The sequence below is a fragment of the Anomaloglossus baeobatrachus genome, chromosome 2 (assembly GCF_048569485.1).
Source record: "Anomaloglossus baeobatrachus isolate aAnoBae1 chromosome 2, aAnoBae1.hap1, whole genome shotgun sequence".
Lineage (NCBI taxonomy): Eukaryota > Metazoa > Chordata > Amphibia > Anura > Aromobatidae > Anomaloglossus > Anomaloglossus baeobatrachus.
Genome location: NC_134354.1, coordinates 647923251 through 647940565, shown reverse-complemented (window position 1 = coordinate 647940565; position 17315 = coordinate 647923251). Strand labels below are relative to the sequence as shown.

At 41.2% G+C, this 17315-nt stretch overlaps 1 protein-coding gene across 7 annotated transcripts in view; it reads left to right on the top strand.

Annotated features, from left to right (window-relative positions):
- Positions 1 to 10187, top strand: part of IKZF4 (IKAROS family zinc finger 4) — a 57770-nt gene extending 47583 nt beyond the window's left edge. For 4 of the 7 annotated variants that reach the window (XM_075334429.1, XM_075334428.1, XM_075334427.1 and 1 more), the window contains exons 7-8: positions 1827 to 1958; positions 6879 to 10187. In XM_075334429.1, coding sequence (XP_075190544.1) covers positions 1827 to 1958; positions 6879 to 7582 — 836 coding nt within the window. In that variant the 3' untranslated portion in view covers positions 7583 to 10187. The remainder of the gene's footprint in view (positions 1 to 1826; positions 1959 to 6878) is intronic. The other 3 variants (XM_075334432.1, XM_075334431.1, XM_075334430.1) reach the window with 1 other exon arrangement.
- The last annotated feature ends 7128 nt before the right edge of the window (positions 10188 to 17315 follow it).

Here is a 17315-nt window from a genome sequence, read left to right as displayed (position 1 = left end):
AAAAACAAAACTATACATGTTTGCTATCTGCATCCTCACACTGACCTGTGGAATCATATTGCCACATCACTTTTACCATGTATTGAATATGGTAAATAATAAAAAAAACAACATTGTGGGATTGCACTTTCTTTTCTCCAATCCACCGCACTAGGATTTTTTTTCCTGTTTATCGATATACCATGTGGTGGTATGAGTGTCATTTAAAAGTACAACGCGTCCCGCAAAAAACAAGCGCTCATACGGCTATACTCTTTGACGAAGGGGTGGAAAAAGGAATAAAGGAACTTTGTCCGGGATGATGGGGTTAAACACTTTGTGTAGTGTCCATTTAAAGATAGGAAAAGATTTGACAAGCCTTTTATTAATTTTTAGCCTCACTTATTCTATATACGTACCAAAGTTTTCTGTTGGTAAGATTATCTGAAAGCCAGGCCTTCTGCATCACAAGCCATCAGACAAGCATAGTGAGAGAATCCCTGGTGATATTTAGCTCTTATATAAGAGTATACGAGACAAGTAAGAGAAAATACACAAAAATTAGGAGTCTTGAGATGATGGTGAGGCAGCAACCAGGATTCTGTTACTCATCTGTATCACATAAAGGCCGTCCATAAGTAAAAATAAGCTCACTTTAAGGAACAAAATAAAGTGAATTACTCTATTTATCAGCATAGCCTACTGCCTAATAGCTGTAAAGGAGCAGCATTACTACATATCCCAATAACAGAATACAGGCTGCTTTTAAAACTATATTCTGCTGGAAGTTGTGGGAAAATTACCTTATGCAATGTTATATTCCTTTTGTGTGCAAAAAGAACCTTCACAACCCTGACATTATAATACACTGTTGTAAATGACGTTCAATATAAGAATCCTTAAAGAGGGCCTATCACCAGGTACGTGCCTTTGGCAAAGACAGTAAAAGTCATCGCTAAATAAAAAGACTAATTTCTGAAATGAGAAGGTGGATTAAATAAAAAAAAAACAACAAGATTGCATACTCGGGGGCAGCGGCAATAAAATAAGAGCAAAAACTGTCCACCCTTTCCTTGGTGACAGAACCCCTTTAAAGGCTATGGACCGTTTTGACATTAAAAGTATAACTGGTTACCTTTTAGTTAAGAAAATTGCACTAGCTTTCAGTCTGCAATTTTCATTCCTTCTTTCATTTTTAGACTCCCTGATAAGTAGTTTTGGATTTTCCTCTTGTGGGAGTTTCTCTTCCAGTCATATAGGCTGGATGTGAAGTATGTGTGTATCCAGGATGCTGCTACCTTCACTGGCTCATAAATCATCACTGCTTCTATTATGCATTTATTTCCTCTTCATGCTCTTTCCTCCTTATCTATAGCTTGTTTTCTCTGCCTTCCAAGAGACTGTAGAGTCCTTTTCTCCCTACCCACATCCCAATTTGTGCACAATCCCCTCACCCTCCCTTGCAGCTACTTTGGAAAAAGAGGGGAACAGCGAGAGCTGTCAGAAACAGGAGCTCTGATGGATTTACACACTTTTTTCCAAAGCACCCAGCTGGATAAGGAAGACATTCAGTAACAGCAAAGTGGTAGAAAAAGAAAGTTTCTTTGTTTCCTGAATGCAAAACTAAGGAGCAATTCTAGAAACTGTATGCACAGGTCTACATAGTCTTTAAAGCTGCATAATGTGGAGCTTTATAGCAATACTTTAGCAAAGTGAACTCTGCAGATCATATTTTATCGTTTGGTGTCCCAGGACCTTTGGAAATCATTGCCCGTACTTGGGCAATTGATACAGCACTGTAGATAGCAACAACAATTGGCCCAATCTCTTCTCTCCTTTCCCTTCAGGTGAGGAGATACGAGACCTGGATCTGGGACCAGATGCCCTGATGCACCACTCCTCTGACCCGCCGTCTTTTATGGATCGGCTGGCGAGCAACCTCACAAAGCGCAAGCGCTCTACACCTCAGAAATTTGCGGGTAAGAGCACATGTAAATTGTGCAGGAGAGGACACTGCTCGTTATGCCGGCCATGTCTTGACTTGGTATTGCCGTCTAGTGGCACGTCATATAGATAGCCAAAAAATTTCCCATCTGTTTTTTTTGCTGTAGACTGAGAAGCTGATTAGTATTGTGGTTTCAGTACTATGTCTTGTGACATTTCCTAAGCTAAATTTTACCTCACTTCAATGTCTTGTAATCTACAGTGAATAGTAAGGTGTGATTTTTTTTTTTTTTATAATTTACTCTATCTCCTAAAGAGTGGGTCCCCAATATGACATTCATGTACCTCTAATGACGCCATACAGACATGAGTTCTCGTGAAGAAAATAAAATGTCAAGTTAGGGAAAAGTTAAAGCAAATGCATTATTATTATTATTATTATTATTACCTGTGTTTAAAACAAAATCATGCATCACCCAATCACCCTTGTCAAAATGTAAATGGCCTTTAAATTTAGCACCAAAAACTGCAGCTGAGCACTTTCTATCCCTTGATATCTGGCCTCTACATCTCTGCTGATCTTTAGCTTTTGCAATACTCGCACTGGTTTTAGTGCATTACTTTTGGTGACATCGAGACGCTGAATCCAACACTTTACAATTGTTTTTCCTACGTGAGTTCTTCGCTTGTTGTCCAGATCATCTCCGTTAGGTCCGTTTCAGATGAGCATTTTAAAAGCACATTTGTGCTCCTGCGTTATGGACATAAGTTCTATCACAGCTCGGGGTCTAATTATACTGACCGCTTTAGAGATCCTAATGAGAAATCAAAGCCTGAATTAGATTCAAAAGTAATTGAAATTATAAAGGAGAGCCTTTATTTTACTGGTGGATCCACTTCTGGATTTTGCTCATAATATTGCATCAATAACTGGAGTGGTGTTTTTCCTCTAAAAGAAAAAAAAATTACCATATTTTTCAATTATAAGACGTACTTTTCCTCCCAAAAATTGGGAGGAAAGTGAGGGGGTGCGTCTTATAATCTGAATGTAGCTTACCAGGGTGGTGGAGAGTGGTCGCAAGAGGCCAGGGGAGCTGGTGCGGGGTTTGCGGCGGATGGTGCTGGGGCGGCTGTGCGGGGTCTGCGCGGGGACTCTAGCGGCTGGGGCTGCTGTGTGGGGTCTCCGGTGGCTGTACTGGCGCTTTGGGTTGGGAAGTGAAGACTTCAAATAATGCCACCCGGAGTTGGCGCGTGCGCAGATGGAGCACTCACCTTCGGCCCATTGATCTCCCTCCAGCGGACTTCAGAAAAATGGCGCCCAGAGGTGTTGCTTGCACAGATGCGATCTCTGCTTGCCATTGAGCCTAGAGCTCAATCTGCGCTGACTCCGGGCGCCATTTCTTTGAAGCACTCACTGCCTGCAGCAGCTGCCCCAGCACGGCAGTCTGAGCCTCCGCCGTAGCCCCAGTCTCCGCCCCAGCCTCCGCCGCTGCACCAGCACAGCCTACTGTTTCTGGGACACCCACCGCCCCTGCCTCCTGTGACTCCTCCATCACCGCTACTGCCCCCTCCAATAAGACCCCACCGGATTAAAAGACGGACTACTTTTTTTTTTTTCCCCACCACTTTTTGCTCTGAATTTGGGGTGTGTCTTATAATCCGGTGCGTCGTATAACGAAAAATACGGTATTTAAAAGCCCCATTAAATTCATGGTGACAATCCATTCAGCTCCTAAGGCAGCAAATCATTTGTACTGTGTGACATTTTCCTTGCCACCACTTCCAGCTCTTGAGGTTTCACTTAACCTGTTGTCTCATGGGTTAGTTTTTGCTCACTTTTTCTTATTTGTGTAGTCTTGGACACTGCCCATAGCGAATGCTTAAAGGGGTTTTCCCCGCAAAAAAAGTACATTTTAATCAATAGTTCCTATGCGGAGATCATGTTATATATGTATTCCTGCTATGTACTGTGTAATGGCTGTGTCTGACTGTACAGGAACATTGTCTGATCATACCACAGCTCCTATGTTGGGGACCAAGTAATGAAGTATACAAACCTTACAACGTTATCACAAATAATATTTTCTTTGAGGTAAAACATTTTTTAAAAGCAGGTAGGGAAATGTTTTACCTCACAAAGAATCCACTTTGATCCCATATTGTAATGTCTTTATACTCTTGTTTGCTTCCTCTCTTTTCCAGGAGATGTGGTATGATCAGACCTTGTCCCTGTATGGTCAGACACAGACATTACACAGTACATAGCAGGGACACATATATAAGATTATCTTGGCACATTTTTTTTCTAAACACATCCAATTGTGGAACTTATTGTTCTTTAAAGATCTATTGATTAAAATGAACTGTAAAATTAACTTTGTTCTTGGGAAAACACTTTAAGACCTTTTTAAAGGAAATGTCAGTAAAATCAATAATCATATGCCATTTTTATGTTCAGGCAAGTTATAGGAATAATATATATATATATGTATATATATATATATATATATATATATATATATATGTATATATATATATATATATATATATATAATATATGTATATATATATATATATATATATATATATATATATATATATATATATATATATATATATATATATATATATATATATATATATATATATATATATATATATATATATATATATATATATATATATAGGAATTTGAATAAAATAATACTTTGATAGCTGTAATCTGACATCTTGTTCCAGAAACATGCACACTTTTCCTATATGTAAATAAGCTGTTAAAGTGAATCTGTCACCTGGCTTTTGTCACCTAATCTGAGAACATAACGTAGGGACAGAGATCCTGATTCCAGCAATGTCACTTACTGGGCTGCTTAGTGTAGTTTTGATAGCAGTAGATTATCTTTAGAGGACTACTTGGTGTGCTGCCAGGTAGTCCAGCATATTCATGAGCTCTGTATAACTGTTAGATCTACAGCAGAGAAAACATTGAATTTATCAAAATGACAGCAAACCGCTCCGTAAGTGACAAATCACAGGAATCAGGGTCTCTAGCTCTACATTATGCTGCTCTCAGATGGGGGAGCAAAAACCCGGTGACCCTTTAAGATCTATGGTCTGGACACAGATCATACTGAGTATCTGCCTCAAGACTTTATATTAAATGAAAGAGATTGTTATCATTGTGAGACATGTAAAGACTGGCAGCTATAATCACACTCAGCAGAACTGATCTTTACCTCATTACAAACACATATTGAGCTGCAGTTTTCCCCTGACAGTGCTGTCAGCTCTGCTGTAGACCTGTGCCTGATTACAACAAAGACTTTTTCAGCTTCCATGTCGCAGGAAGCCAGTGTGCAGGAAGGGGCAGCACAGCAGAAGAGGGAGGGGTGCAGATGTTTGTAATGAGACAAAATGCAGTGCAGTTAGAGTAGGAAAGTAGACTGTCAGTCATTATATGTCTCACAGTGGTAACACCCCCTGTCATTTAAAATAAGCTCTGGAGGCAGATTCCAAGGGTGATTTTGTGTCCGGCCCATAGATGTTAACAGCTTATTTACATGTTAAGAAAAATATGCATTACTCTAGAACAAGACATCACTTTGTAGATATCAAGGTATCATTTTATTTAAATTCCTATGACTGCCTGCCTATATAGACTGCTTAGAAGGTTTGATCCTACTAACAGCTTTCCCTTAAAGGGAACCTGTCAGGTAATTTATGTGTTCTAACCTAGTAGCAAGGTGATGTGTGGCCTAGTAACCCCTTCCTACCCATCTCTGTGTTGTAATATTGTGTAATGTGCATGTATATAAATGTTTTACTACTTATGTGTACCCTATGTAAATGAGCAGGGGCTCTAGCCCCATGGGCATCGCATCGCTCTGTGGACATTTGCATGTTTTCCGTGGTATCAGACCCCAGTGGCTGTGATACCATGGATTTACATGAGCGACGTCCCGTCTCTCCTTGAGATCCTGTGCATGCTTGCCATTCCCACAGCCTTCTTATTCGGGTGCTTGCGTCTTGTCTTCAGACGCGCACTGTGCATGCGCAGAAGACTCCTGCGGTTCCAGTGATGTGTAGTGCGCATCTGAAGACGAGAAGCAAGTGCCGGCTGACAAACAAGGCTGTGGGAATGGTAAGTGCGCACACGCGGGATCTCAAGGAGTGACGGGACGTCGCACATGTAAATCCATAGTATCACGCCCACAGGGGGCGTAATACCACGGAAAACATGCAAACGCCCACAGAGCGATGCGAAACCCAGGGGACTAGAGCCCCTGCTCATTTACATAGGGGAAAACATAAGTAATAAAACATATTTTTATACATGCACATTACACAATATTACAACACAGGGGATGGGTAGGAAGGGGTTACTAGGCCACACATCACACTGCTACTAGGTTAGATCACATAAATTACCTGACGGGTTCCCTTTTAAGCGCCAATGTCACTAATGTATACTATTATACCACTGACCAGGATATTTGAGCTGATTAACAGATTGCTCTTCCATTTTCCTCACTCACCTTGAATGACACATAAATTGCTAAGTCTTGTGCCCACAGGGCTTTTTTTCATGCTTTTTATTGATTAAAAAAAAAGGAAAAAAGCAAGGAAAATGCATCCCAGTAAAGTCTGAGAATCATGACTTGCGGTGCCCATGTTGCTTCTTTTTTTTTTTTTTTTTTTTTACTTCTCTTGTTGCTGAAAAAAGCAACATGTCAATTGTTTCTGCTTTTTTCTCTATCTCAATAGATAAGCAGCATGACAAAATAGCATGAAAAAAGCAGCTTTTTTCCAGCCAAGACATGGTATTTTGTGCTGAAAAAAAGCACTGTGGGCACATAGCCTAAATATGTATTTATGTATTTGGTTGGTTTACGTGGGATTTATTTTACTTGCCCTGCGTTTGGTGATTTATCCTATGTATTTTCTTGTCTATTCAGGGGAGAAACAGATGCGGCTTAGCCTTGCTGATCTTCCATATGACATGAACTCTAGTTTTGAGAAGGACATAGAGATGGTTCCTCATCACCCTCTGGACCCTTCATATGGTAATCCATTAGCCTTTGTTGGAGGTCCAATGCGCTTGCCACCCACAAACTGCATCTCAGAAATAACTCCAGTCATTAGCTCCGTGTACACCCAGCTCCAGCCTATGTCAGGACGGCCAGACATGCCAGGAAACCGTGAAGCAGCAGAGGGCCATGAAGACATACCGGATGTGGCACAGATTCATTACAGAGGACGGACTGAGCATGGAGCTTCCCCTACTAATGGCTGCCAGGACTCGACCACAGACACCGAAAGCAACCATGAAGAGAGAGGCTCTCAAGCCACCAGCAGCCGGCAGAGCCCGGCTTATGCCAAAGAGGACCAGAGGCCACCTGAACCAGGTGTGGTAAATCCTTCCCGCTCTGGGCCTGGCACTGCCAAGGAATCCCTGCGGGTACTGGGAGAGGATGGTGAGCAAGTGAAAGTATTCAAGTGTGAGCACTGTCGCGTCCTCTTCCTGGACCACGTTATGTTCACTATCCACATGGGATGCCATGGCTTCAGAGACCCTTTTGAGTGCAATATATGTGGCTATCACAGTCAGGACCGGTATGAGTTCTCATCCCATATTGTAAGAGGAGAGCACAAAGTTTAACAATGGAGTAGGGGGATCTGAACTTGTCCTCCCTTCCCCTCACCAAGAGAGAAGCTCTCAGAGATGCGTCAGACCAGAGGCTGGTGGGTGGGAACCATCTGGGTTTTCAAAATTCAATCCTTTTCAAAGGTTTTTTTGTGAGAAAAATGGGTTGAACCCAAAAATTTTAAGCACTTTTTTTAAACTCTCCTTTTTTCTTGTTTATTTCATAATTTAATTTAGCACTACTGTAATTTGTGATTGGAGATGATAAAATGTTCTCCATGAGCTACAAATCTAGTGCTGGATGTGTCTCTGTGTGAAGAGTTAAGGACAGAAGCCAAGAGTAGTAAGGCACTACGAAGGCTTGATGTTTGGGGAACATAGCTAACTTTGGCAAATGCACTTATAGCGCCTTATTGCCTTTGGGGGGGTATGCCTAGCATTGCCGGTGGTCAACATGAGTCAGTGGCATATTGTAACCAGGCCACGCCTGCCATCCCACAAATGAGCGAACAAAGAAGACTCTAAGTAGCTGTTACAGGTATTGAGAGTTGCCGTTTAGGTCGCCTTTTCTAGCTCTTGGTGTTCCTTTATCATCATATGGTCTTCTAATTTCACAACCTGGTAAACTAAACGTCTTTGAAGACACAATGCTTCTCATGGGCGAGTGTAGCACCTTAATAAGACTGTTTGTTTGGTTATTGAAAATAATAGAAGTCGCCCTCCACTCCCTGTTACAGAGTTAAGTCCTTTTTTTTTTTTTTTCTTTTTTCATTTTTTCCTTCAGTCTGTTTTCCCCCTACTCTTTGCACTGACTGACGGACCATTAAAAAGGGTTGTGAACAGATGGAAGACACATATTTGCTATGAAATGTAGGTTGTCCAATCTTTGCTTTGTACCTTTTAGTCGTCTTGTTAATTACCTGTACACTTTCCCTTGTGTATTTATTTTGCCCCTTTCCTGCTAGTCTCGGCTACAGCCCCGTATCTAGCAGAACGAGGTTTGTTTTTTGTTCTGACCCCTATTGTATTTTTATGTTTTTCTTTCTTGCCCGCCATGTTTGTAGGTGATTTGTTCTATTCCTGACTGTAACTGCCGTGCACTTTCCTCTTCTACTTTATGAACCCGGTTTGTTCTGCACATAATTAGTCACATAATCACTCACTCTAGACAAATGGAAGCCCATGAGAAAAATAATTCTTAACCCATAAGTATGTTCTACTTAATGTCATATTGGTGCACAAACACTGTTTGCAGCTTATCTGCGCCTGAGCACAAGGCCATGTTTAGATGGGACCTCTATAAGAAGCCCAAGAATGGAATCACATCATGTCCGGATAAAGCAAAAAAACCTTTTTCTGCTATGTCCTGACAAGATCCAGACACGTATTTGGCACTAAATATACAGTTCTAGTTCTTGCTTAAAGTTAAGAGAAGGTCAGAACCCTTCACCCCCAAAAATCTAATTACAAAATTACTATTTTTTTTAAAGGGAACCGGTCACTTGCTTCATGGTGCCCAAACTGCCAATGATTGCAGCCAGGTATTTTTTTCTCCGAAATGCACTGTTGTTTCAGACAAAATATACTTTAAAGATCTGGCTGGGAACCAGCTCCGCCACTGTCTGGCTCTTCCCAGCGACGCTGCAGGTGATTGATAGGGTTATCCCTTGTGTGTACATAGTAAGGAGACCTTTGGAGCAAGAGCCAGCAAGGGTGGGGAACTGGACCAGTGTCCTCTCTGGCTATGACCTCTGGCCGGACCTGGGCAGCATGAATCAGGGACAGGTGCCTTTTAAATAAAGAAAAAAAGGTCCTTATAGAGTTCATTTAGTGAATTTCGGTCTTAATACAAAGTTGTTTACAAAGCTAATACACAGTTCTCTTTGGAGCGCTCTACTTGCCCCGCAGAATCATCAGCTGACTCGGGCTGGTTTACAAAAAAATGGAAGTCTGCATTCTGCTAACTGATTTAAAGGGCAAGTGCTCAGATTTTGACATTTCTCATCCCCTCTAGGTATTTACAGGTGATGCTTTAGTAGGCTTTGTGGTTTTATTTATTTCTGCCGTTCTCTTTATATTATTTTGGTTTGATAATGCCTCTAAAGTGGACTTTCTATTTAACCAATGAGACACCAACCTCCTTATGGCCGAAACAGCCTGTGCTGGAAGTATTTAACTGGTCCATGCATCAGGATATGCTCATGGCCTGCCATTGGCAAGGGATATGCTGCATAAAGTGTCTCTTAGCCAGTCTGACAAGGTGTGCAGAACGGTTGTAGAACTACACAAGCACACAAGTATTTCATAGATGGTCAGATTCCAGGACTTTATTTTTTCCTTAATATCCCACTGCTACCAGTTAACCTATTTATGAACATATCGTATAAGTGCCTTCAGCACTCTGGCAATCTAGTTAGAGAACCATAGCACTGGCCAGCTATAACAAATGAAGTTTACTACTATATGGAGACATGGAGGAAACTTGGTAAACAGGACAGTTTTTTATGTTGTGGGGAGATACCCTTTAAGTGGAACCTGACTGCACATTTTTACATATGGCAGTAGTGATCTGGCCGCAAAGATGCTTGCCCCAATAGAAATGATACTATTTTTGTAGAGATCCGATGTGCTAGTCATGAGAAATCGAAAATAAGCCATATGCAAATCATCTAGAAGTGCTCTGGGGCGTGTCAGTGCAACCGGAAGAAGCTGTCCAAGTGCACTGACACGCCCCCAGTGCACTTTCATCCTGATTTGCATATGGCTTTTACTTTCAATTTCTCCCGACTGGTACGTCAGATCTCTACAAAGACGGTATCATTTATATTGGGGAACATGCACCTTCACACCCACACCTCTACCTCCACCTGTAAAAATATGCAAACAGGGTCCCTTTCAGCCACCCATCATTTGAGAATCGTTGATTATTGTAATTGTTCTTTATCCAGTATAACACAGTCAGTTGTATTAGACTGTACGTCTTTTTACATGACGTGTTTTATGTGATTTCTCTTTTTGTTTAATACAGTAGTGTATCAAGCCTGGTGCCTGAAAAAAGTGAAGTCCTTAGATAAAATTTGCACTACAGATTTATAAAAAAAAAAAAATCCCGTTTCTTCTATAATGAATTCTCTGTACTGCACTACAGTGTCATATACTTGTGAGGAGCTTGGTTTTTATCCATCGTTTGTCTCCTGATAGCTTTAAAGTGTGCCCAGGTAACGTGGGCTTCATGCCGACATATGCTTTATGCATCAATCATCCTGAATCAGTAACAATGTTGTGAAATTGAAAATCGTTTCAAAACCTTTTTGATTTCTGAATGATATCGTCTGCGGTCTGTCATCACATACCAAGGCTCCCACTACTAGAAAGTCTCTTGTCCTGCCGTTATCTTTCACATAACCTTTTATCATCTTATGTAACTCAAGTCTTGTGGATTTTCGACTTTACGATACATCGTTACCTAATCTCCAGCAGCTAAGTGATCTCTATGGTGCAAACAATAAATCCCTCCCAAGAATAAATCTATTCCTTTCACTGGGTTCATTCCAGATTTAAAACCAAAGGATGTTTTTTTTTTAATTTTTTAATAAATGAACACAGAACACCTCTGGAATCATTGTTTTTATCTTATGTAAATGGAAGTAATTTGATTTGTATTTTTTATGTAGTAATGATTCAAAATGACATTCCCATTAGATGCAGTGGTTCCCAAACTCCAGTCCTCACGACCCCCAACAGGTCATATTTTCAAGATTTCCTTAATATAGCACAGGAGATGCCTTGATAATGATTCCATCACCTGTTCAATAGTAATGAAATCCTGAAAACATGACTTGTTGGGAGCCATGAGGACTGGAGTTTGGGAAACCCTGCATTAGAGTCTAGAATCGAAGTTTTCAATAGCAAAATTTCATTACATTGCACTTCAACGTTTAAAGCGCACCTTCCACCTTCCAGTACAAATAGCCACTTGTCTCAGACAGCAGCGGATATATATTACACACCGTACAATCTCCAATCTGCATGTTTGAATGGTTTTTATATGGGAAGAATGATTTTTCTGTGGATTACTGCTATGAATACATCCCCTAGTGCTGTACAGCCACTTTAATGGCTCACTCAGACCTCATTTTCTGTACAGTGGAACCTTGGTGAACGAGAACAATCCATTCTGGGAGTGTGCTTGTTAACCAAGTTACTCGTTTATTGTAGGTCACATGTATGATTTTATTTTTTTTTGTGGCCCAGGTGGTCAGCACAAAATCTCAGAGACTTGTCCAATATTGATTAGATTGTCTGGTCAAATTCGCCAATACAAGTCTATGGATCTGTGAAAAATATCAGACAGCACTCTGTTGCCATCTGTGTGCTGTCTTCCACAAACTGTTTGATAGGTGAAGTTTCAGAAACTTACCAGAAGTTTTGTTTTTTCTTTGTTTTTTGTTTTGTTTTGTTTATCCCCCAAGAAAAGCAGATGAAACTGATCAAACCGATGGTAAAAATGCTGACCAAACTCTGAAGACACTCTGATGACAGACCCTGAGGAAACTGTCCATTTCGAGAAAAATCACTGACATGTTAGGTCTGATGTTTTCATGTGTTTCCTCATTGATTACTGAATGAAGATTCACAGAGAGAGGGAATCTGCAGCTTTATTCCCTCCTCCCTGGTTTCTGTCTATTGCATTATTTACTGATGACAAATTTTGGTGTCTAAGGCTATGTGCGCACGTTGCGTACTAGCCCTGCAGAAATTTCTGCAGCGATCTGAAGAGCACACGTGCGCTTCAAATCGCTGCAGAAAATGTCCATAGAAAAAAAAAAAGCCGATTCCATGCGCTCTGCCTGCAGCTCCTGCCATAGACAGAGCAGGAGCTGCCGGCAAAGCGCAGGGAAGAAGTGACATGTCACTTCTTAGAACGCAGCGCTTCGGGCAGCAGCCGAAGCGCTGCGCTCTAAGACGCCACGTGCGCACGGCCCCTGCACAATCTCCATAGATTATGCAGGGGATGCAGGACGCATGCAGTTACGCTGCGCTACAAAGCGCAGCGTAACTGCATGAATTACGCACACGTGCCCACATAGCCTAAGAGTCTGTCAGCACAGAAAGGGAGACTGACTAAGGCCGGGCCCACACGGGGACTAATGCGATCCTCGCATGACACTCAGCTCACGCTAGCAGCACAGCGGGAGCCGAGTGTCATGCGAGTGTCACTGCAACTGAGGTCTGATCATGCGATCGGGCCAGCGCTGAGGAGGGGAGTGCCAGCATGGAGCAGGAGAGGGATGGATTTATCTCCCTCTCTCCTTTGTTGCCAGCTATTGCCATTCTCGCCCTGCACTCGCGGTACACCGGTGTCTGCGAGTGCAGTGCAATCTTTCTCTCACCCCATAGACTTGAATGGGTGCGAGAGAAAGATACTTGCATTACAATCGCAGCATGCTGCGATTGGTTTCTCGTTCCGATTGGAGCTGAAAAAATAATCGCTCATGGGTGCTGACACATAGTTTAATATCGGTCCGAGTGGAATGCGATGTTTTATCGCATTCCACTCGGTCCGATTTTCATGCCGTGTGTCTTAGGCCTAATGTGCTGGATGGTAAGGTACACTTTCAGTTGAAGTGTAATTATAATTTCAGATATTTCACTATTTAAAACTACATAAAAAATTGACAAAACATTGCAGATATTTAGCTTGACCGCTTTTTTTTATTTTAATTTTTTTTCCTTGATTTCATTTTAGCTTAGTAAAAAAAAAACAAAAAACAACCTAAAGCTTACTCTGTGGTGTATTACAGATGATCTGTGCACATTCCACACTGAAATCTGCAGCACAATACAGTGCGATTCATGGTCATGGACATTTTTGAGGCGTTCATAAGCAAATTACTTTTTCAAACAGAAACCACTTCAGACAACCCTAATTTTTTGGAAATGTTTTTGAGGACTTTTTCTTTTTCCAAAGAGGTTTGGAGCGGCTTCCTTAATACCTGATTCAAAGAAGTAACATGATGAAATATATACATTTAACAGTTGTTGAGGAGCAAAGTGGATTTTACATTAAAATGATTAGGAAGAGTCTCTTAACATTTTTTGAGGGGTATTTTGAAGAAAATCTGCTCCCAAAAAGTTCTTAAAAACTATCTGAATACAGCAAAACTCCCTGATAACCAGAAAACATCTAAAGTCTGAATTCAGCTTTGGACTTGATGAATATTTGCTTTTTCTGTAATTTTTAATAGTGGGAAGTTATTGGAAAGTGAAGTTTCAATATTTTTAATACTGTTTTATATAGGAAAAACATTAGGTTCTATTCTTCCTATTCTGGTTGCACTTACTCTGTAAATCATTATATTCACAAAATATGAGGTGTGTGAAATTGCCAAAAATTCTGTGCTCAATGAGGTTTCTATGTAAAATGCGACCTGTGTCTGTATTATTGCGGCATCACTACAACAGAACTTTCATTGATAACTGCCAGATAGTTCCTAGACATTATAGAGGAGCGTAATGCTCAGTTACTTTACGTAGAGCAGTGTATAATGTCTCTTCTTCCTACAGCTTATGCTCATTGTTAATGGCAGGTGGATTGGGGCTACATGGTGACTTTACCACAGGTTACGGGGCCAAAGATCGCGTGTGCTGCATTGCAGTATAATGCAGGTGAATGCTGTTGCACTACAACCAAGCCAGTCGTGAAAAGTGAGATCCAGTCTGAATTTTCCCATTTGTTTGTTGTGGTGCAATCCCATTCACCAGTTTTACACTATGTAGCGGCGCCACATAGCAATCTTTGGCCTGTGACATGGCCTAAGTCACTCTGTATCCTTCATCCTTAGGGTGGTTTCAGACCGCATTACTTGGGACAAACAATACTTGTGTATACCCACCCTTAAAACGTTATTCACAACATTGAAAGGTATCACTACTGATGAACGAGCACTAACGTGCTCAGATGCTCGGACATTCGGACGGGCTTGACTTGTTTACTGAATATAATGGAAGTCAATGGGAAACTTGAGCATTTTTCTGGAAGATCTTCTGGAAACATGCTCGAGTACCCTTTTGACTTCCATTATACTTGGTAGACCAGTCAAAACCGTCCAAGTGTCAAACTGCTCTTTAGGAGTACTAGGCACCCGAGCATGGTAGTGCACTGCTTGCTTATCTCTATTGATAACTTATCCAAAGCATAAGTGTTAACTTGGGCATGGATGAGGGTACATCAATGGATCCTGAGAGTGGGTCTCTGTAACACACGTCAGAATGGAGCTATGATCTTGCGTGTCGGACAACGCTCCATTCTGACCGGGCCTTTCTGAGGCCATTTTTTTGATCAGTGGCTAGATGATTAGTTAGGTGTTTGGACACTCTATCTTGACAGTAATAGGGAGGTGATAATGATGTTTATGCACCTTTAATGACTTACTGACAAAAGAACAGTTCCCAGCTTTCTCCCACACAGGTATGGTGAGCCAACATATCTCGGTTTATGTCTAATTAGCGCAAAAGATCAGGTATGTTAGGATCCAGCATAGCCCAAAAGTCTTTCTCCTTGTGGGTGCCATTAGGCAAGTATTGGCACGCCCCAATCCACATTAGATAGCTGACTGACCCTTCTAAATTTCACGGGTTTGGATGACTTTGCTTTTGTTTATCCAAAATGTTAAAAAAAAAAAAAAAAAAAAAAAAAAAAAAAAAGTTAGGGTGTTTTGTACATTCTCCTGAACTACCCAGAGGATTGTCCTGATTCTGATGCCCTACCTTTTCTAACACCAAAGAATCAAGAATATCACTTGTTAGCGCAGACTCCTAGGGTTTGATTTTAGTTTGGCTAAAATAAGTAATGGCCCTGGCATTAGTTTTCTATCTTGCAAATTATCATTTTTTTTTATTTAGCAGTAGATCCTTAATTTTAAGTCTTCCATCCTATAAGGGAGTGCAATTACATCAATCAGTAGTTTCCCTAAGCAGAATTAAAGGAAAGCTGTCACCAGGTTTTTCCCTTATGCAGCCACCCCCAGTGAGTCCTTATATACAGCATTCCAGAATGTGTTCTATAAAAGCCCAGGCTGCAATGTATAATGTAAAACACCTTTATAATACTCACCTTGGGGGCAATTCAGTCCACTGAGTGTCCCTGCTCACTCCAGTGCCTCCTGTGTCATTCACTGAGAGGTCTCCATTGTGATCCTGCACATGTGCACTTTGATCTGCTCGGCTGAGGGCAGATCAAAGTACTGTAGTGTGCATGCGCGGGTGGTCTTTGACCTTTTCTTGCACCTGCGCATTACAGTACTTTGCTCTGCCCTCATTCGGGCAGATCAAAGTGCGCAATGGAGGCCTCTGTGTGAATGACATTGGATGCGTCATGCACACAGGGCTGGGCAGAAAGACGGTGATCGCAAGAAGAGAGGAGGCGCTGGACCAAGACCAGCGACACCCATCGGACCAGACCGTCCTCTAGGTGAGTATTGTAAAGGTGTTTTTTTACGTTCTACAGAGCGGCCTGGGCTCTTATATACAGTATTCTAGAATTCTGTATATAAGGGTTCACTGGTGGTGGCCGCAGCTCATAAGAGAAAAACCTGGTGACCGGTTCCCATACTGTTTGTATCTCGAATGATTCAGTCTATGGACCATTCAAGCTCTAACACTACTTGTAGGCTAATTCTCTAGTACCACACTATCCTTTTTTTTACTACAGTACTTCTATTAAAGCAAACTTTTAAAAGTGGTCAGTTACGGAGGGTGGTTTTCTGGTTTATTTTCAGGACAGACCCAAATCATTATCGGGTCACAGGTCATACTATTGGCTTCTGTATGTGACGGCTTGTATTCTGCTGAAGCTAGAGCAAAAATCGGAAATGTGAAATTGTCTCACGTTGCGCATGTTCTTGTGATATCTGGATCCCTGGGATTTTTAAAGAAAATATTGGTAAATCTAGAAGTGCTGCTTTAAGATAATAGGATAACATTTCAGGATGAGTATACACTAAAGGTTCAGATGTCTTGGTGGTTTCAGAAACTGTTACAGGGGGCTTTCATGTTTACCTTAATCATACTATACCGTAAAGGGGTTGCCTACAATTTTGATATTGATGAAATATTTTTCGGATGGGTCATCAGATCAGTGCGTGTCGGACACTTGACATCCCCACCGAGCTAATGACCTCTGCCAGGAACTGCCACTTGGTTATACAGGAGCTTGGCTGCCAACGGCCACTACAGTACGGTTTACATCTGTCAGATGTCAGAGAAAAATCAATGGGGGTGAACGGAGTCCGACCACCACCGATCTGTCATTGATGTCCCTTTCGAAGTATGAGGACCGAAAACGTCAAAAGTGACGTTTTACAATCCCACTATTGGCTGCATAAATGTAATTTATTCTGGGTGGTTTCCATTTATTGAAGTATGGCTTTGTTTTTTTCTAGTTGGTCAGGTGCCTTTGCCAACGCTTTTTCTTTGAAACTAAACTTAGAGGCAACGAAAATGTGACTTAATGCAAAAGGGCTTTTTAAGAGGCAACTAAGAGAATCTAAATGCTGCACTCAATTTGACAGTGACTACATATAACAAATAGCATAACGTTTCCCAAATTGTCCTTTCCTTGTTCCAACCATTTCAGAATCAAGTGCAATATTTCTAATTTTTATTCTTATTCCAGCCACTGGGTTCTTTTTCATTTATCTTTCTTTCCTTTTGTTTGTGAGGATAATCTTGCTAAAAAAAATAAATA